Here is a 21,033-nt window from a genome sequence, read left to right on the forward strand (position 1 = left end):
ATTGAAAGGGGTCCCAAGTTATTACTTGCATGGCATTGCACAACTTCATTCGTGATAGCAAGTGGAGTGACAATTTTTTTGATAAATGTGATGCCGATGATGAGTATGTACCTCCAGTGCTACGACAAGAAGTAGCACCAAGACAAACGGATCTTGTTGAAGAGGAGGAGAACAAAGTGGATACTATTCGTAGTAGGATAGCCGATGCTTGTCTTCCGATAGCAACATAGGTTAGCTATCTTGATGGAGGTCATCATCATGTGAACCGTATGTATATTCTATGGTGCATGCCTTTTGTAATATTATTATGGGGTCAATATCTATTTGTATGTAATATGTAATATGCAACATGAAAGTATAATCGTTGAATTCGTATGTGTTAGCTGTGAATCATCTAAATTATCATAAATTTTCTTTGCAAAATGGTCGTTCTATTGCCTACCAATGTACATATCACTATTTTACGGTCAAGTTGCACATAAAAATATTGAATCATTGCCCAGGGCATTACAGACAATTCATAGTCAAATCTGTAGTTTCACAGCTGTTTCAACCAAACGGCTTCCAGCTTTTCCAAAGTTCACGACAGCTTTTCACAGCTCACAGAGCTCACAACAGCTTTTACAGAATCTGCAGCTCAACCAAACACGGCCTTAGTAATTTCGTAAACTCTATTTGTTTTCATGTGTAAAATGTCTTGATGAATGAGGCAAATATATGTTTATCATAAAAATATGTGCATGCCTCTGCCTCATGGTAAAATTTACCTCAACAAAGACACAACCTTATTTTGCATATAGTAGCAAGAGAAACCACTTGCTGATATGAAAACCAGCATGCTTGGGGGGCATAGCATTACACCAAAAGCATATAACATGTGCCTCCCTTATTGGCACAACATAGAAAGGTGGAAGGTACACGGAGTGTGAAACACTTCGGGGCTAGTTTGAAACAGGTGGACACACGTAAACCCCGATCGCCTCCATGTATTTCTCAGCGCACACAAAGAAACCCACGATGCTGCTATTATCCCGCACCAGAACACAGAAACGAGTACTCTGTGGTTCTCCAAAGAGCCCGTATGTGCGGACATTTGTGGCTGGGATGAGTTGCATGTCAAGGGTTGCAACTGGGAGAAAAAAGGGTCTGAGTCAGTTGCATGTTGAGGCTGGACTTGTAACTGTGACAAAAAATGGCCGGACCCAGTTGCGTGTTGATGGTGGACTTGCAACTAGCACAAAGGGATCGGGAGGGTGAGTTGCGTGTTGAGGGTGGACTTGCAACTAGGAGAAAAAGGGTTCATGGCCAGTTGCATGTTGAGGGTGGACTTGTAATTGTGGCAAAAAAATGGGTGGGCCCACATGCGTGTCGACAATGGACTTACAACTTGGACAAAAGGCTCGGGGTAAGTTGCGTGAAAAGGGTGGGCTTGCAACTGGGAGGAAAAAACGGGTTCAGAGCTACTTATGTGTTGGGGATGGACTTGTAACTATGAAAAAAGAAGAAGGTCCGTGAGTTGCGTGTCAAGCGTGGAATTACAACTGAGACAAAAAGGGTCTAGGACCAGCTACATGTGGAGTGTGGACTTGTAACTGTGGCAAAAAATGGTCGGGCCCAGTTGTGTGTCAGTTGTGGTTTTGCAACTGGACAAAGGGCCCGGGAACAGGGGCGGTTGCATGTCGGGGGTAAACTTACAACTAGGAGTCCGAGGCCAATTGCATGTTGAGGATGGACTTGCAACTAGGGCCAGAAAAAAGTCTGGGGCAACTGCGTATGGGGGTGTACTTGTAACTATGATTAAAAAGGTAGAGGGCAAGTTGTTTGTCAAGAGTGGAGTTGCAACTGCGACAAAAAGGGGTAGAGATTTAGTTGTGTGTCGATGGTCGAGGGCTAGTTTTGAGCGCACTAAAAAAAGAACTTTAGATAAGCTATCTATTAAACTAAGAAAAAGCCAATTCCCCATACCATCTTTAAAACTAGCTTGCTTTTGCTAGAATCTATCAATTGAACAAAAACTGATGCTAGTAAAATGTACATGAACAGAAAAAGGTCATTCTCCAGTAACTACACATCCACTTCTAAAAAACAAAACATGAAGCTGAAAAACCCCATGTTTTAAAAAGATCCGCAACACATAAAAACAACAAAAAATTCTGCAACTCTACTCCGTATCCATGATACAAGTAACTCTAAAAACAGCACCCAACCATCAAAAACAAGATACATTTTCTACTGGGCAGCGACTAGAAACACAACTTCTCCCTTCAACTAATACAACCCAGGCCAGTGGAAACAAATACACGCAAAATGGCCCAACAAAAGAAACGGACCCACAAGTACACACCAGGGGGCATTGCGCGACGTGGCGCGGGACGCGTGTGACAAAGTGATGCGGGATCACGTTTGCCCGAATTTTACAGTGATTTAGATCAAACGGTCCACAACTTAGATGAGACATTGTAAATCTCAATTAGATGAGATTTAGTAATTCCGTAAACTCTGTTTGTTCTCATGTGTGAGATGTCTTGATGAATGAGGCAAATATATGTTTATCATAAAAATATTTGCATGCCTCTGCCTCATTATTTATTTTCCAATAAAGTACAATATGGCAAGCGTGGTAAAATTTACCTCGACAAAGACACAACCTTATTTTGCATATAGTAGCAAGAGAAACTTCTTGCTGATATGAAAACCATCACACTTGGGGGGGGGGGGGGGGGGCATAGCATTACACCAAAAGTATATAACCTACTTTATTGGCACAACATAGAAAGGTGGAAGGCACACCGAGTGTGAAGCACTTCGGGACTAGTTTGAAATAGGTGGACACACGTAAACCCCGAGCGCCTCCACGTATTTCCTAGCGCACACGAAGAAACCCACGATGCTGCTTTTGTCCTGCACGGGAACACTGAAACGAGTACACTGCGGTTCTCCAAAGGGCCCGTACGTGCGGACATTTGTGGTAATGGTTAGTGATGTTATGGCATTGTACTCGACATTGGCTGCTCCAAATACACCAATCGTTCCAGAGACTTCTGTCACAATCTCCGATGGACCAAGTTTAATCTGCATGGGGGAAAAGAGATCACCAAATTATTAAATCTACATGCATGAAATACATTATGAGTGCTCGAAAATGCATGCATAAAGGAAAAATGTTTAAAGCATGAACCCACCGTGTCCTTGTTGTCCCCGCATGGCCCACCCCATGGGCCAACGTTATGTTGTCCACCAGCTTGGTCGACGAAGGAAAATGCAAGTGAATCAATGACAACTCCATGGCGAATGGTCACACACTCTAGACGTTGTGGTGTCGTGGGAACGTCAAGAAATTCTCCACTTATTTTACCCCATGGGCCGATCTTGGTGACAGAGCTCTGCCGTGGTGTCCTTGAGCACGGTGTTTCCTATTGTAATAATCATGATTATATATATGCATGGTATAAGCTAGGTTTGTGTTGATAAAACCAAGTTTTAAATTTGACTAAAAGAGAGCAAGGACATATACATTTCAAGGAACTCACCGGTGCTTTTGAGAAGGACAGACACAAAGCACGAACATGAAGCTCCCTGACATTTGCCTGGGCCGACCAGGTCTTGTTAAAGGTTATGACACCTTGTGCATATGCAAACTCTCCCGTCCCACCAACAATTGCCCATTCACCTTCGTTTCCTCGAAAATCTCCCATCACCTTGAAGCTGGAACCCATAAACCTATACCAAGTATATGTAGTTGACAAATTAATCGAGGCGGATTTTGTGGTGACAGAGTTCAAACTATTTTAGTCGGCTTTTATTTCGTGTGCAAACTAAATATGTTTGCATCAACTGTATTAGAAACTTAACATGCTAGGAAATAAAACTAAATAATACTAACTTAAAAGCTTTCATTAATACACACACTAAATGTACACTCACTGGCCATTTCATTCGAAAAGAAAGTCGAACCTTCGGTCCACAAACACCATGTTGAAACAAATGAACCAATTTTCTTTGGTCATACCAGCACCAATGTGCAAACCTTGAGCGTGCGCAACAAGGTTTGCATTGGTGCAAGTGCCATCATATATGGTCCAGTCATTAGCAGCAAGGGCACCGAAACACGCGGGGAGCTTTGGATCCACTATGACAGTCTGGTTAGCATTTGGTTTTCCTTGGGTGTGCTGGTAGGCGTACAGGTGGAGAAGAACCTCCGTTCGCTGGATACTCTCTTGGCTAACAGGAGCTGTTTGGTAATAGGAAGGGTTAGGCCCAGTAGCAGGCGTGGTGGTGGTGGCTAAGGTAGGCTGAGGAGACATGGTGGCTATAGGCAGGATTGTGTGTGTATGTGTGTCTGTTGATGTCCTGGGTTGATGGAGGGAAGAGCCTATTTATAGATGTACGAGGCAGATGACGTTGATAGATATATCCTGACACAAGTGGTTGATACATGCATGGCCCTCAAAATCAATTTATCCAACAAGGACGCTTATCACGAACCATCTCGGGCAGCATCGCTTGGTCCATATTGGACGATTGCGTTCGATATCGGAAACGCCTAGTATTTGGCTATTTGCACCGGAGTTCATGTTTTCCTTTTACTCCCTCAGTTCCATATTAAGTTGTCGATGATTGCGTTTGTTATTGGAAACGCCTACTATTTGGCTATTTGCACCAGAGTAGATTTTTAGACAATAATAGAAGCACGCCGCTATGTTGCGCTGACGCTGAAAACAGCATGGAAGAATTTGAAGTTGGATATAATTATGTGTTGGAACGGTAGATCGATTCATTTGAATTTTGTACATGTCTTCTGTTGTGCAGGTTTGTTCAGAATACGGTCCTAAATTGAATTTGAGCGATTTAAGCCAAAATGTTTTTGCTCATAAGCTTAAGCTGCACCAGCCCACACCGCGCGTGCTCTAAGGTGGTCCCTCGTTCATCGCTTTCATATCAGGGTCGTGTTTCACGTTACATTCGTCTAGATACACGGTGTCCTTTCTGCAAAGTTTGACACGCACACGGCTAGCAGGCAATGACATGCATGTTCTTGTCTAATCGTGGTGTCGTTACTGTAGTCTGTACCGTCCATTTGCATCCAACGGCACTGTCAAGTTCCTCCCTGATGTCTTCTGTCTCGCTTCATGCACGTCGGCGCGCAACAAACAAGGCCCGGCCGCATCCCATTCGTGAATCACGTACTACTACCGACAACGTGTGATGCTTTCGCCTTTGTTCTATGTATTTCTGTATAGCCATTGGCTTCTTCTATCAATGGAAGCCCGTGCATTCGTGAATCACGTATAGTTTTGTTGTTTTCTCCGAGCCGACAGCGGAAAGAAAAATGACTCGTGTAGAGAAAACCTAATGAAACCTGGGAGCGCTCGGACGGTTCAGCTTGCAGTTGATGAACACCATTCATTGCAAGAAAACACTCGCGATAATAGACAAATGGTTGATCAATCAAACTTTAACATGTAAAAAAGCTGGTTACGCAAAACACTTCATGCCTCAGTTTCTGACTTCCAGTAACCACAATTGAGTACAGCAAATAATCAGAATGCATGTGTGGTAATAATTGTACTGATCATAGATGCCATCACTTGCTTAGCCGTGCGCACGTGAAGCAACCAGTACTAAATAAATAAAAAAGATTTTATTCATGGACAATGCCATTTTACTGGTTACCTGAATTCCAGGTTATTCACAGAAAATGCCTGAAGCGGGGGGGTTGGTATAACACAAGCCTGGCATAAGAATATGTTTTGAGCTCAGCTACATCTTTCTGGTCGGTCGTACGTCCGAGATGTAATAATATTATACAAAAAATCGGTCACGTGTCTTGGTAACATATATGAGGCAACTTATATCCACAGTGCAAATTGACTATTTGTATTTCTCACGCCTGCCTTGAGCTTTCATATCTGGCAGGCTTCAATGGGATTTGTACTCTCCTACCTAATCCTGGGGAGCCTCAAACCTCGAGGGGGTATCGATTCCCATCATACAGCAGAGTCCTGATATCAAAATGATCAGCAGCACTAGTCCCTGCAGATTGTAGGCAAGTGTGAGAAAATGGGAGCATTTTACAGGTCAAGGCCGCAACAACATACTCTCTCCGTTTCTAAATATAAGCCATTTTAGATATTTCAATACGGACTACATACGGATGTATATAGACGCATTTTAGAGTGTAGATTCACTCATTTTGCTGCGTATTTAGTCCATATTGAAATCTCTAAAGTCTTATATTTAGGAACGGAGGGAGTAGTTGGTAGCTGTAGTGAAGGTAATAGAGTTATATTTACTACTCCCTCCGTCCCAAAATTCTCGTCTTAGATTTGTCTAGATATGGATGTATCTAATACTAAAATGTGACTTGATACATCCGTATTTAGACAAATCTAAGACAAGAATTTTGAGACGGAGGGAGTACTAATAAACTGATACAAAATTTCAGGAAAATAAACAGCCAGAGCACAAGAAGTGACCTGTAACAAAACAGAGTCCAGGTAACTTACAACAAAAGTTCCTTCCAGAAGACTTGATTTTACTAGGCACTCCCCATCACATTTGCCTAGGCCAGATTTAGTAGTAGTGTTGGTCTTCTCTGCAAGATACCTGGCTAATGGTAGGTTGGAAGGGTTCTCCAGTAAACCATAGGGTTGGGAAGCATAAAGAACTGTATATCTGGCCTCAGACATTTTCAGCACAGAAACCAGCTCGGAAAGCAACTCCCCTGATGTAGGATAGAACAGAAGAATGTCAAGTTGAAGTTATACTACAGTTCAAGGTGGACAAACAAAACCTAGTTCACTTAATGTAACCTTCTGATTTTGCATTATCTAAATCCTTGAAACCGCCATTACAGAAGACAATTAGATCAGTCTTTCCCCTTGGATTGCTTCTCTTCCGTGACATCACTAAGTCCTGGAATGTATATGCTGTCAATATGAAATGAAGATAGAAGAAAGGAAAGAAGTTCTCTTAGAGAAAGCTAAGATAACATACGCGAATAGAATCCATGCTTTGATGTTTCTTCAGATCTTCACCACTTACAGTACACGTGTCTGTGTATGTGATGTGGTTTCCGCGAAAATCATTGTCACAATTCTCAGCAAGTCCAGATAGCAATGAGCTCTCCAATTTGTCATTATCTGTCAAAGCAACATAAGGGAATGCCATGGAAAACTCTGAGCCTGTGAAGGAGAGCTGGTAAAAGAAGAATACAGATTATCAACAGTTAGTTTTTTTATGCATTGACAATACAAATAACAAAAAAGGGATAAAACACAAGAGTGCCAGTGCTTACCTTTAGTGTGTCAGCCAAAGATGGATCAGCTTGCTTATCTCTAGAGATGTCTGACGATTGTAGCTAAGGGAACAACATAAGTATGTCAGCACCAATATAAGAATGAGCATATTCCACACAAAATACTACGCTCAGTAACAATTTTGCCACACAGCTTAATACATGGAGGACAAGGAAACTTCATGGTCTCTTGGAATTGGTCAACACTGTTGATCAGATATATCTAGAAAAATGCATTTCAGCTTTTAGGTACATATGAGTTTTGCTTCAATAACAAACAGTGCATATTTTATAAACAGTAACAGACATGAGTTTCCAGTAGATAGTACCTTCGAGCCAAGAAAAACAACTGCAATGTCAACATTCTTATAAGAGCCCTCCCTTGAACACTACCAACAAAACCACAACGTCAGGAATTATTTAACTGTGTAAAACAAGGATTGGTGCTTGAATAGTTGGACAAGAACTCAAGTTTTGCAAATGGAGATATGTGAGGAAAACTCACCACCAAGTTTGACCAGCCACCTTCATCAAGAACAGATTTTGCTAGACTTGCCGGTGGCATTGTCTGATAGTGGACTACTCCTTTAGTCTCGTGGGAACTGAATTTGGAGGAAATAGCAGCATGAGATGTGATCTAAACCCAAACAGGGAGCATGTAATACTATAATCTTATTGAAAGAAATGTGCTCCACAAATGAACACGATATAATAAAATCGACTAGTGTTGTAACAGTTCATAACTCATAACACGTCATATAAGCGGTTGTCAGCAAAAGGTCAAGGTTGTATATATATCCAAAATGAGCTAGCGGTCACAGATGGTTCAGTTAATAAATAAGGAAACCAATGATTTTGCAGTGCTAATTAGGCAAATTAAATGCCAGTTTAACCCAGGTCCTTAACCGATGCCTATGCTTCACTCTCTATGTTTGTGCCAGGTTGCAGAAACTAAACTTTTTTTCTAAGCAAAGTAGTGGAGGAACATGCAGTTTTATAGAATCCCTGTTCCATGTGAATCTATAAATAGGAACTCACATTAAGGCATTTAAGTCCTAATTGAGCTAATTAAATCGCCCGATCACCTCACAGCGATGCTAAAGGACAGGTTCCTAATCGTGTGTAACCAAGCGCAATTCTCAGGACGGCCGACAAATCGAGCACCAGACATCCATCTAGACTGGACATAATGAGAAGATTGGGAGAAGCTCGATCAATCATACCCATAGTTCTCAGGCGCCCAGAGGAACGCCGAGGCTGTCACCGGAGCTGCCGCCGCAACGGCCAAGTGCGCTGCCACCAGCATCATGACCGCCACCGCCGCGAAGGCCGCCGAAGCAGCCATCTGACAGAACGGAATCCAAGCCAGAAAAAAAAGGTCAGAACAATTACGCAAAAATTACAACAACGGAAAAGAGGGGGTGAAGAAGAAGCGATCTGAAGTGCCCACCGCAGGGAACTCGATCAAGATGTTACCTTTGGAAGAGGGCGGGTGGCAAATATGAGGTTCGGGGGATTCGCGTCGCCTCTCTGTCCACTCGCGGTCGTGATCTCGATTCGAAGAGAAGAACACGGGGAGGAGCCAAGGCGCTCGTTGCCACGTGCTAAGCGGAACTAGATGATTAGTGGGTCAAATAGGCGGATGCGGGGACAACCTGTCAGAGTCGTGGAAGAGGTACATCAACAATTACTAAACGGGTGCTAATTCTACTCATTTTGAGATATTTTTCTTTTGATTGAGTTGGATACCCATTTTGAGATTTGAGAGCGATAATATCCGCAAGTAAGATGGGATAAGGTTCTCCGTGGTTAGCCCTCGCCTCGACGGTGCTTTTAGCGTCGTTGGAGGACGTGTGAAGGTATGTCTCTGCTACTCCAATTTTTGTTTTTTGCAAGTTTTTTGTTTTGCAGAAAAACCATACCGAACGAAGTCCAAACGTGATAAAATTTTATGGAGATATTTTTTTGAAATATATGTTATTTTTAGAAAAATAATCAACGCAAGACGGTGGCCGAGGCGTCCACAAAACAACAAGGCCCTGATGTCTTGTGGCCACCTTGTAAGTCGGTTGAAGCCCTTCTTTCGCCGCAAGAAAGACAATTTTCGGATAAAATTCCCATCAAAATTTCAACCCAACCGGAGTTATGGATTTCCGGGAATATAAAAAAGGTAAAGGGCTCCGAAAACAATTGCGAAAAACAGAAGACAACAGAGAGATCCGATCTAGGGGAGAGCTCCCTCTCTCCCCGGGGGCCAAGGAAGAAGAAGGAGGAGGAGGGGCCCTTCCCCCTCTCCTCCGGTGGCGCCGGGACGCCACCGGGACATCTCCTCCATCACCATCACCACCAACTTCTCCTCAGTTCTCATCTTCATCCTCGAGGCTGAGGGTATGCACTACTGGAATCAGGGAATTTGCCATCAGCCAGTTCTTTGTCGTCAGCTAGCTGACGGCAAAGAATGTCTTTGCCGTCTGCTTACAAAAAACAGATGGCAAAGAAATGGCTGATGGCAAAGATACTATTTGCCATCAGTCAGTTCTTTGCCGTCTGCTAGAGCTGGGGTGAGGTCTAGTGGACGACACTGCTGTAACGTCCCACCACCACCACCTTTTTGTCGTCTGCTAGCGGACAGCAAAGCATTTTTGCCATCCGTTAGCAGACGGCAAAAGAGGTTAATACCTAATGGCTAATAACGGCGCACCCCACGCCTCTCTCTCTCTTCTCTTTCTCCTCCTCGACCCAACTGCAACGAGCCCCACCGCCGACCACCGCCCCGCCACCGACCCCCACCACGCCCCCGCCGCCGCTGACCCCCCGCCCCCGACCCCCATCGAGCCCACGTCGCCCCGTCCCTGCCCTCCCTCCCCGCCGCCCTGCTCCCGACCCCCACCGCGCCCCCACCACCCCGGCAACGTCGCCCCGCCCCCGACCCTCACCGCACCTCCGCCGCCCCGGCAACGTCGCCCCGCCCCCGCCGCCCCGGCCACGACACCCCTCCCTTGCGGCGGCCGCCCAAGCCCCGCCGTGAGGAAGGCCGCGCCGCCGCCCCCTCCCATGTGGTGGACCTCCTCCACCGGGCCGCCCCCCTCCTCCACCGCCCCCCCTGCGGTGAGCTCCTCCTCCTCTTTTTTCTGTTTTTTAGTTATAGGTTTATGTTTAGTTTATATTTAGTTTTAGTTTTAGTTTTAGGTTTCCGTTTAGTTTAGTTTAGTTTTAGTTCTGAAAAAAGAAGAAGAAAATAAGAATAATTAGAAAAAGAGGAAGAAGAAGAGGAAAGAAGAAGAAGAAGAATAGTTTTAGTTTCAGTTTTAGTTTTAGGTTTCCATTTAGTTTAGTTTAGTTTAGTTTTAGTTCTGAAAAAAGAAGAAGAAAATAAGAATAATTAAAAAAGAGGAAGAAGAAGAATAAGAAGAAGAAGAAGAAAAGGAGAAGAGGCGAAGAAGAAGAAGAAAAAGAAGAGGAAAAAGGAAAACCGGGTCGAGGATCCTCCTCCTCGTCGTCCTCTTCTTCTTATTTTTCTTCTTCTTCTTCTTCTTCTTCTTCTTTTCTTTGCCTCCTACTCTATATGTTGGTTAGGGGTGCCTCGATGTCGACGGAACCCTGAATGACATCTATATAGGTTAGGGGTGCTAGCTGACTCATGACAAAAAATAAAAGCATAGAAAAAGAAACCAAAGACGAAACAATACGTAGTGAGAGGCTGTGCAACTAGAATGATATTCTATAACAGCTTTTTTTAATGAATTTGAGAGGACGATGGTGAAGAACTCGAAAGCCATTGGTGTCTTGCGGTCGTTTCCATACATTCTGCTATAGCCAATGGCCACAAAACACCAATGGCTTTCGAGTTCTTCGCCTTCATCCTCTCCAATTCATTAAAAAAAGCTGGTACAGAAAATCATCCTAGTTGCACAACCTCTCACTATGTACTATTTTGTCTTTCGTTTCTCTTTCTACGCTCTAATTTTCTATCATGAGTCAGTTTGGTTGTTTGAAGTTTCAAAATTGACAAACTAGATTAACTGATGAATATACATGCTGATGGACCTATCTTTACCTATTAACTGATGAATATACATTTTATTATTCATGTTGGTATTCAACTTTTTTATGTTGTACTAATTCCGTTTACTCTTCTGTCATGACAGGTGTTGAAAGATGGTGGGCGCGGGTCCAGAGCGTGGTGGGAGGGGTTCTTCCATTCCACCCGCACCTCTCCGGAGAGCGTTGTTAGACAGTTTGGGGACACCGGCAGGCGCTTCTTCGTCGGCGTCGTTGCCCACCGGGAGAGGAGATCGGGGAGGGATGAAGAGAGGTGGTAGATCAGGACGTGGCCGCGGGAGAGGTAGGCAGGCTCCTACGCCTTGCTCGCCATCACCCCTAGCTGAGTCACCCGAGCACACGACTTCTAGGGGGTACCCGTCTGAGGAGGAGGCTATGCAGACTCCGGTCCACGAGCCTCGGGTCGACGGGCCTTCGGCCCATGAGACTCCAGTCCATGAGCCTCGGGTCGACGCGCCTTCGGCCCATGAGACTTCGGGCCAGGACACTTCGGTCCAAGTGACTCCGGACCAGGCTACGTCCCAGGAGACGTCTGTATGGGGTACCTGGCAGGATCCGCCTGAGGGGCCGAGTGGCCATGCTGATGGTAGCGGGCATTAGATTTCTGATAGCAGTGAGGGCGAGGTGGTTGAGGGGGGCACTGTCTAAGAGCATGGTAGTACACGGCTCCCGTCCCTGCCGGCGACCCGCGAGCAGAGGTGGTTGATTTGGCCTAATGGGCAGAGGTAAGTGCATTTACTCTTTTTGTACCTTTTGCCATCATGTTTCTTCGAATATCTAATGCGTTGGCCTTGTCATACTGCAGTGGTTGGGACCACGCTCAGGATGTCCGCAGGCCCAACCAAGTCCTTGGTGTGATTTGCCGGCAAAACTTCCTGGGGTTTGTCACGTTGCCCAGTGAGGGTCAGCTTCCAGAGCTAGGATTGAGCTGGGAACACCACTTCGCCGCCCCGGCCCCGCCGGAGGAGATGATCGACGGTGTCTTGTGCCACACGAGGGCCGACATGGTGATCAGAACATTTTGGGTAATTTCTCCTTTACACAATTAAAAATCTTCGAATAAGCTTAGTTATTGTACTAATCAATGTTGTCTCGTTTGATTGCAGACCTTCTACAGGTGTGAGGAGGGATACGAGGAGGCATGTGGATGGGTTATCGATGCCGAGTGCAGGCGCCTACTACAAAACTTACGGCATGAGGCTCGGGTGCAGGCTATTCGAGACTACTTCGCCTCGCATGGTGTTTGGAAGCCCAATAAGAAGTGCCGCAGAAAGTTTCTGAACAAGGAGCAGTACATGACGGTAATTGCCTATATTCCTAAGGCCTTGTTCTTAGTTTCGTTGAATTGATTCGTAGGCATAGCGCTCAAGTTTCTCTTTACTAACTTAGGTGCCCCCGAGATGGTGTGCGGATAAGATGGATTGTTGGGAGGCGTTGGTGGATGAGTGGTGCTCAGACACATGGCTAGCCGTCCACAACAATGCCAAAGACCGGCGTGCCTAAATGAGAGGTATGCCACACCATCAAGGCAGCACCAACTTATATCAATACAGGTGGAACTGGGTATGTGGTTTGCTTCATGATTCATGCAATTCATTCTGTCATGCTAGCTTGAGCCCTTTAATTACTAATACTATGTTCCTCTCTTTTAGGCGGGATACAATATGGCACCGGTGCTAGAGGTGTTCGACCTTTATGCCATGGCCCATACTACCCCGTACAAGAAGGCCAAGGCATTCTCTGCGTCTGACCTCGATCATCCAGGGAACTTCACCAACATCTCCTCCCACAACAAGCTCGTGAGGTACAGAGATGTGGGGAAGGCGGGGAAAGGGGAGGACTTTAACCCAAGCGGGCAGTTTGATCCGGAGCTGGTGATGATATATGGTGGTGGGAGGTCCCATGGCTCGATAACCATTGGAGATGGACTTATACGTTGTCCTCACACTCTCCCGGAGATCACGACGCGCCAAACGAGCTCAGATCCTGAGATAAGGCCTCATCCACGGCCAATCGAGCTCGCCTTTGAGATTAGTTATACAGACTCAGATTTCTTTCAAGCATTACATTGTGTGTGCAGCCATTGATGATTACAATGCTAACGATGAGTGGTGTTGCAGGCTGCTCTTGAGAGAGAGAGAGAGAGAAATACAACCAAGGCGCTTATGGCGGAGAGGGACCGGCAGGCGGCGGAGAAGGAGCGGGACTTGGAGGAGAGGACGCCTAGGATGTTGGAGGAGGAGAGGCACGGAATGACATGCAGAACCGGGCCATGTACGAGCTCCTTGTGGTAAGTTTCTTCTGCATATTAGCCAAATCATGCACGTAATGTTCGTTTCATTACTAGCTAACATGACTGACTTGTCAAAACCAAATGTGCAGTCTGTGTCCAGAAGAGCGGTCAACCCCTCCGCCGATGCCAGTCATTGCTCCGGGGACCACGATGAGTTTCATTTGAATGGTCATTAGTTACTAGTCTTAACATTTCAGTGCCATCATGCTAACGAGACATTGGAAATGATCTTTGCTGCAGCATAACTCCAGACAAGCATCGCACGATCCTTCTCCAGATGGTGCCTGCACGAGCAACCCCGGTGCTTCACCTCCTTGATGACGGTAAGTTTTCTCTAGTGTTTTGCTTAACAAATGCATAATGACCTAGACTTAGCTTTATTTCCTCCAAATTGATCCATTTTAGCTAAGTTAGCTCATAAATGATCCATTTTACCTAGGTTAGCTCATAAATGATCCATTTTACCTAGGTTAGCTCCAAAATGATCCATTTTACCTAGGTTAGCTCCAAAATGATCCATTTTACCCAAGTTAGCTCTACAATGATCCATTTTATCTAAGTTAGCTCAAAAATGGCATAATTACTTAGGTTAGCACAAAAAAGACCTATGCTTACCTTATTTTCCTCCAAATTGACATAATAAGCTTAGTTAGCTCAAAAATGGCATAATTACCTATGTAAGCTCTAAAATGACACAAATAAGGAATAAGAAGAAGAAAAACAAGGAAGAGGAGAAAAAGAAAGAATAGAAAAAGAAAGAGAAGAAAAGGAAAGAATAAAAGAAGAAGAATGAGAAGGAAAAGGGTAAAAACCTTCTTCTTCTTCTAGTCTTCTTCTAACTTGCTTACTCCCATTTTTGCAGATTTGATTCACTTCATGGAAGCTGGCATTGATGGACTGCTAGTTTTAGTTTCTATTTTGATTTTGTGTTTATGAACAATGTATGTTGAATAACTCCGTGAAACTATGTATGTATGTTGATGAACTCCGTGAAACTATGTATGTATTGGACCTTTTAATACCCTATGTGTTCTGTTGCATTGATGGACTACTAGATGTTGGACACATGGGCTATGTTTGAGGTTGAAACTATACATATCATTTATGTCTTTTGAAAATGCAGGGATATAACAGAAAACAGGAAAAAAATAGTAACAATACAGGCTCTTTGCCGTCTGCCACCGACGGCAAAGGGCTCTTTGTCGTCTACCACGGACGGCACAGTGGCCACGTGGCAGCAACCTGTGCAACCTGGGAGCTGACCCGTTTGGTCACTTTACCATCCGTGGCAGACGGCAAAGACCTGCTGACATCACAAGGCAGACGGCAAAGCCTCCCGTTAGCCACCTAACGTGGCTAATGGTCGTTTTTTTGCCGTCCACAATCTTTGCCATCTGCCACCGATGGTAAAATGTCTTTGCCGTCTGCTGGGGGAAAGCAGACAGCAAAGAAGCTCTTTGCCAGAGTTTATAGCGCCAGTCATGTTTGCCGTCCGCGGCTGACGGCAAAGACCTTTGTCGTCCGCTGACTGGTCCTTTGCCGTCCGCCATGGCTGCTGGCAAAATAGTTGATTCCTGTAGTGATGTACTAGTAGCTATGTGTTCGATCTCTCTCTCTCTCTCTCTGGTGTTCTTGATTTGGCACGATCTTGATGTACCATGAGCTTTGTTAATATAGTTGGGTCATATGGTGTTCTTCCCTCCCCATCTTTGTTGTGATGAATTGAGTCTTGCCCTTTGAGGTTTCATTATTATCACATTGAATATTTTGGATTTGAGATCACTTGATGTATGTCTTGCATGTGGATACTCGTGGTGACAATGGGGTATTCTATTGAGTCACTTGATGTATGTTCTGATAATCAACTTGCGATTCCCTGGGGTGACATTGGGGTAATCTAGGCACATAGGTTGATACACGTTTTCATCCTACTTTCTGTGATAGAAACTTTGGGGTGATCTTTGAAGTTCTTTGTGTTGGATTGAGTATTATGAATCTGAAATTGTTTGATGCATATCGAATAGTTGACTCAAGGATACTTGTGATGACATTGAAGTATCTAGGTGACATTAGAGTTGATTGATGTATATCATATGGTGTTATTGTAGTACGAACTCTAGGGCTGTTTGTGACACTTACATTGTTAAGGAAATCGGTAACTGGTAGCTGCTCAGTCGGCTTGGGAGTAGCGATTAATCAGTGAATCGGCCTATTAACTAGATTAATCGGTCGACCATTAATCGGTAGATTAAATAGGAACCTACCAACATATATCTATTTTTTTAGGTATTATACAATACTCTCATGCTCTCAACTATGTAATATACCAAATATGTTATGATTTGGTCAAACACTAGCTATTGAGGAGCGTGAGGGGGATGGGAGGGGTTACGGGCCAAAAATTTGGGCTTTATTTGCCCCTACGTTAATGGGCCAGCAGTGATTAGTCGGCTTGAGAACCTATTAAATGGTCTCACAGACAAGTTAATCGGCCTGACAAGTTAACGCGATGAATATGTGCTATTTGATTCGGCCATCCTATGAGTAGCGATTAACTGGCCCGTTAATTGGTTAATCGAATGAATTCTTGAACAATGGACACTTATAGGGATGGCTCAATAGATTGATCGGAAAGATAACTTTGAGGTGGTTCACTACCTACAACAATTTCATCTTCTGTTCTCCGCTATTGATAAGAAGTTTGGAGTGATTCTTTGTCGCACATTGAGGGATTGTTATATGATTCAATTATGTTAGCACTTCTGAGAGATTGCACTAGTGAAAGTATGAATCCTAGGCCTTGGTTTTAAGCATTGATATACCATTTTGCTCGTTGTTTGCAACTTGCTACCTTGTTGTTTTTATTATTTCAGATTACAAAAACCTATATCTACTATCCATACTACACTTGTATCACCATCTCTTTGCCGAACTAGTGCACCTATACAATTGACAACTGTATTGGGTGTGTTGGGGACACAAGAGATTTCTTGTAATTGATTGCAGGGCTGTTTGAGAGTGACCATCTTCATCCTACACCTCCCACTGATTGATAAACCTTAAGTCATCCACTGGAGGGAAATTTGCCAATGTCCTACAAAACTCCGTGCTTGGAGGCCTAACAGAGTCTACAAGAATAAAAGTTGCGTAGTAGACATCAGTTGTCAATCCCCTTATCTTGCTAGTTACAAGATTAAAAGCAAATAGATAGTGTTGGGGATATTCCCCATGACCATAACACGAACTTTTATGATTGAACCAGACTCCACACCATACAATTCAACATTTACTACTTGATACCTTAGCCGGCTCCGTTGGTCTGACCTCTTTGCAGTGCTTGAACTCGTATCGTTGCTAGAGGATGTGTGCTGATGGGTTCAATAATATGGCTATTTCACTCAAACATTAGAAGAAGAAGTTGGTGGAACTAAACGATCTCCGACCTATCATCTTGTGGAATCTTAATCATAAGGTTATTTCCAAATGCCTTATTAAAGGATCTCCAGCCCATCATCTTGTGCTACATGATACGTCTCCAACGTATCTATAATTTTTTATTGTTCCATGCTATTATATTATCTGTTTTGGATGTTTAATGGGCTTTAATATGCTCTTTTATTATTTTTGGGATTAACCGAAGGCCCAGTGCCAGTTTCTATTTTTTTGCCTGTTTTAGAGTTTCGCAGGGAAGGAATACCAAACGGAGTCCAAACGGAATGAAACCTTCGCGATGATCTTTCTTGGAACGAAAGCAATCAAGAAAACTTGGAGTGGAGGTCTGGAACTCCGCGAGGCAGCCACGAGGCAGGAGGGCGCGCCCAGGGGGTAGGCGCGCCCCCACCCTCGTGGGCCCCTCGTAGCTCCACCGACGTACTTCTTTCGCCTATATATACTCTTATACCCTAGATTGATCAGAGAGAGCCACGAAACAACTTTTCCACTGCCGCAACCTTCTGTACCCATGAGATCCCATCTTGGGGCCTTTTCCAGCGATCTGCCGGAGGGGGAATCAATCACGGAGGGCTTCTACATCAACACCATAGCCTCTCCGATGAAGCGTGAGTAGTTTACCACAGACCTTCGTGTTGGGGAACGTAGTAATTTCAAAAAAATTCCTACGCACACGCAAGATCATGGTGATGCATAGCAACGAGAGGGGAGAGTGTAGTCCACGTACTCTCGTAGACCGTAAGTGGAAGCATTATGAAACGCGGTTGATGTAGTCGTACGTCTTCACGATCGACCGATCCTAGTACCGAAAGTACGGCACCTCCGCGATCTGCACACGTTTGGCTCGGTGATGTCCCACGAACTCACGATCCAGCAGAGTGTCGAGGGAGAGTTTCGTCAGCACGACGACGTGATGACGGTGATCATGAAGCTACCGGCGCAGGGCTTCGCCTAAGCACTGCAACGATATGACCGAGGTGGATTATGGTGGAGGGGGCACCGCACACGGCTAAGAGATCAATGATCAACTTGTGTGTCTCTATGGGGTGCCCCCTCCCCCGTATATAAAGGAGGGGAGGAGGAGGCCGGCCAGCCCTAGGGGCACGCCAAGGGAGGGGAGGAGTCCTCCTCCTAGTAGGAGTAGGACTCGCCCTTTCCTAGTCCAACTAGGAGGAGGAAGGGGAAAGGAAGGAGAGGGAGAGAGGGAGGGAAAGAGGGGGTGCCGCCCCCCCTTCCTTATCCAATTCGGACTCCCAAGAGGGGGGAGTGGCCAGCCCTATGGCCCCTCCTCTCTCTCTCAAAGGCCCATGTTGGCCCATTAGTTCCCTCGGGGGTTCCGATAACCCCCCGACACTCCGATAATTATCCGGTGACCCCCGGAACTCATCCGGTGTCCGAATATAGTCATCCAATATATCAATCTTTATGTCTCGACCATTGCGAGACTCCTCGTCATGTCCGTGATCACATCCGGGACTCCGAACTATCTTCGGTACATCAAAACACATAAACTCATAATACCGATCGTCACTGAACGTTAAGCGTGCGGACCCTATGGGTTCGAGAACTATGTAGACATGACCGAGACACGTCTCCGGTCAATAACCAATAGCGGAACTTGGATGTTCATATTGGCTCCCACATATTCTACGAAGATCTTTATCGGTTAAACCGCATAACAACATACGTTGTTCCCTTTGTCATCGGTATGTTACTTGCCCTAGATTCGATCGTCGGTATCTCAATACCTAGTTCAATCTCATTACCGGCAAGTCTCTTTACTCGTTCCGTAATGCATCATCCCGCAACTAACTCCTTAGTCACATTGCTTGCAAGGCTTATAGTGATGTGCATTACCGAGAGGGCCCAGAGATACCTCTCCGACAATCGGAGTGACAAATCCTAATATCGATCTATGCCAACTCAACAAGTACCATCGGAGACACCTGTAGAGCACCTTTATAATCACCCAGTTACGTTGTGACGTTTGGTAGCACACAAAGTGTTCCTCCGGTATTCGGGAGTTGCATAATCTCATAGTTATAGGGACATGTATAAGTCATGAAGAAAGCAATAGCAATATACTAAATGATCAAGTGCTAAGCTAACGGAATGGGTTAAGTCAATCACATCATTCTCTAATGATGTGATCCCGTTAATCAAATGACAACTCATGTATATGGCTAGGAAACTTAACCATCTTTGATTCAACGAGCTAGTCAAGTAGAGGCATACTAGTGACACTCTGTTTGTCTATGTATTCACACATGTACTAAGTTTCCGGTTAATACAATTCTAGCATGAATAATAAACATTTACCATGATATAAGGAAATATAAATAACAACTTTATTATTGCCTCTAGGGCATATTTCCTTCAGTCTCCCACTTGCACTAGAGTCAATAATCTAGATTACACAGTAATGATTCTAACACCCATGGAGTCTTGGTGCTGATCATGTTTTGCTCGTGAGAGAGGCTTAGTCAATGGGTCTGCAACATTTAGATCCGTATGTATCTTGCAAATCTCTATGTCTCCCTCCTTGACTTGATCGCGGATGGAATTGAAGCGTCTCTTGATGTGCTTGGTTCTCTTGTGAAATCTGGATTCCTTTGCCAAGGCAATTGCACCAGTATTGTCACAAAAGATTTTCATTGGACCTGATGCACTAGGTATGACACCTAGATCGGATATGAACTCCTTCATTTGCTGCTTCCGAAGCAGCTACGTACTCCGCTTCACACGTAGATCCCGCCACAACGCTTTGCTTAGAACTGCACCAACTGACAGCTCCACCGTTCAATATAAACACGTATCCGGTTTGTGACTTAGAGTCATCCGGATCGGTGTCAAAGCTTGCATCGACATAACCATTTACGACGAGCTCTTTGTCACCTCCATAAATGATAAACATATCCTTAGTCCTTTTCAGGTATTTCAGGATGTTCTTGACCGCTGTCAAGTGATCCACTCCTGTATTACTTTGGTACCTCCCTGCTAAACTGATAGAAAGGCACACATCAGGTCTGGTACACAGCATTGCATACATGATAGAGCCTATGGCTGAAGCATAGGGAATACCTTTCATTTTCTCTCTATCTTCTGAAGTGGTCGGGCATTGAGTCTGACTCAACATCACACCTTGTAACACAGGCAAGAACCCTTTCTTTGCTTGATCCATTTTGAAATTTTTCAAAAATTTATCAAGGTATGTGCTTTGTGAAAGTCCAATTAAGCGTCTTGATCTATCTCTATAGATCTTGATGCCCAATATATAAGTAGCTTCACCGAGGTCTTTCATTAAAAACTCTTGTTCAAGTATCCTTTTATGCTATCCAGAAATTATATATCATTTCCAATCAACAATATGTCATCCACATATAATATTAGAAATGCTACAGAGCTCCCACTCACTTTCTTGTAAATACAGGCTTCTCCAAAAGTCTGTATAAAACCATATGCTTTAATCACACTATCAAAACGTTTATTCCAACTCCGAGATGCTTGCACCAGTCCATAAATGGATCGCTGGAGCTTGCACACTTTGTTAGCATCCTTTGGATCGATAAAACCTTCAGGTCGCATCATATACAACTCTTCTTCCAGAAATCCATTCAGGAATGCAGTCTTTACATCCATTTGCCAAATTTCATAATCATATAATGCAGCAATTGCTAACATGATTCGGACGGACTTAAGCATCGCTACGGGTGAGAAGGTCTCATCGTAGTCAACTCCTTGAACTTGTCGAAAACCTTTTGCAATAAGTCGAGCTTTGTAGACAGTAACATTACCGTCAACGTCAGTCTTCTTCTTGAAGATCCATTTATTCTCGATGGCTTGCCGATCAACGGGCAAGTCAACCAAAGTCCACACTTTGTTCTCATACATGGATTCCATCTCAGATTTCATGGCCTCAAGCCATTTCGCA

General features: G+C 44.4%; 2 protein-coding genes across 3 annotated transcripts; both read right to left on the minus strand.

Moving 5' to 3' along the window:
* Positions 1–2,548: 2,548 nt before the first annotated feature.
* Positions 2,549–4,347, minus strand: LOC109763671 (uncharacterized). The gene is made up of 4 exons (XM_020322532.4): positions 3,955–4,347; positions 3,531–3,720; positions 3,183–3,413; positions 2,549–3,072 (listed from the first exon to the last, which is right to left on the minus strand). The coding sequence occupies exons 1-4, from the start codon at positions 4,302–4,304 to the stop codon at positions 2,812–2,814; spliced, it is 1,032 nt and encodes a 343-aa protein (XP_020178121.1). The 5' UTR covers positions 4,305–4,347; the 3' UTR covers positions 2,549–2,811.
* A 1,275-nt stretch (positions 4,348–5,622) lies between these two features.
* LOC109763666 (uncharacterized) lies at positions 5,623–8,933 on the minus strand. 2 transcript variants are annotated; one of them, XM_020322526.4, is made up of 9 exons: positions 8,774–8,933; positions 8,521–8,642; positions 7,803–7,899; positions 7,627–7,686; positions 7,298–7,360; positions 6,997–7,197; positions 6,813–6,915; positions 6,507–6,724; positions 5,623–6,033 (listed from the first exon to the last, which is right to left on the minus strand). In XM_020322526.4, the coding sequence occupies exons 2-9, from the start codon at positions 8,640–8,642 to the stop codon at positions 5,944–5,946; spliced, it is 954 nt and encodes a 317-aa protein (XP_020178115.1). In that variant the 5' UTR covers positions 8,774–8,933; the 3' UTR covers positions 5,623–5,943. The 2 variants fall into 2 exon arrangements, with proteins under 2 accessions (XP_020178115.1, XP_045083402.1); XM_045227467.2 differs by having other exon boundaries at positions 6,477–6,724.
* Positions 8,934–21,033: the final 12,100 nt, after the last annotated feature.

This window comes from Aegilops tauschii, chromosome 4 (assembly GCF_002575655.3).
Source record: "Aegilops tauschii subsp. strangulata cultivar AL8/78 chromosome 4, Aet v6.0, whole genome shotgun sequence".
In the NCBI taxonomy this organism is placed as follows: Eukaryota; Viridiplantae; Streptophyta; class Magnoliopsida; order Poales; family Poaceae; genus Aegilops; species Aegilops tauschii.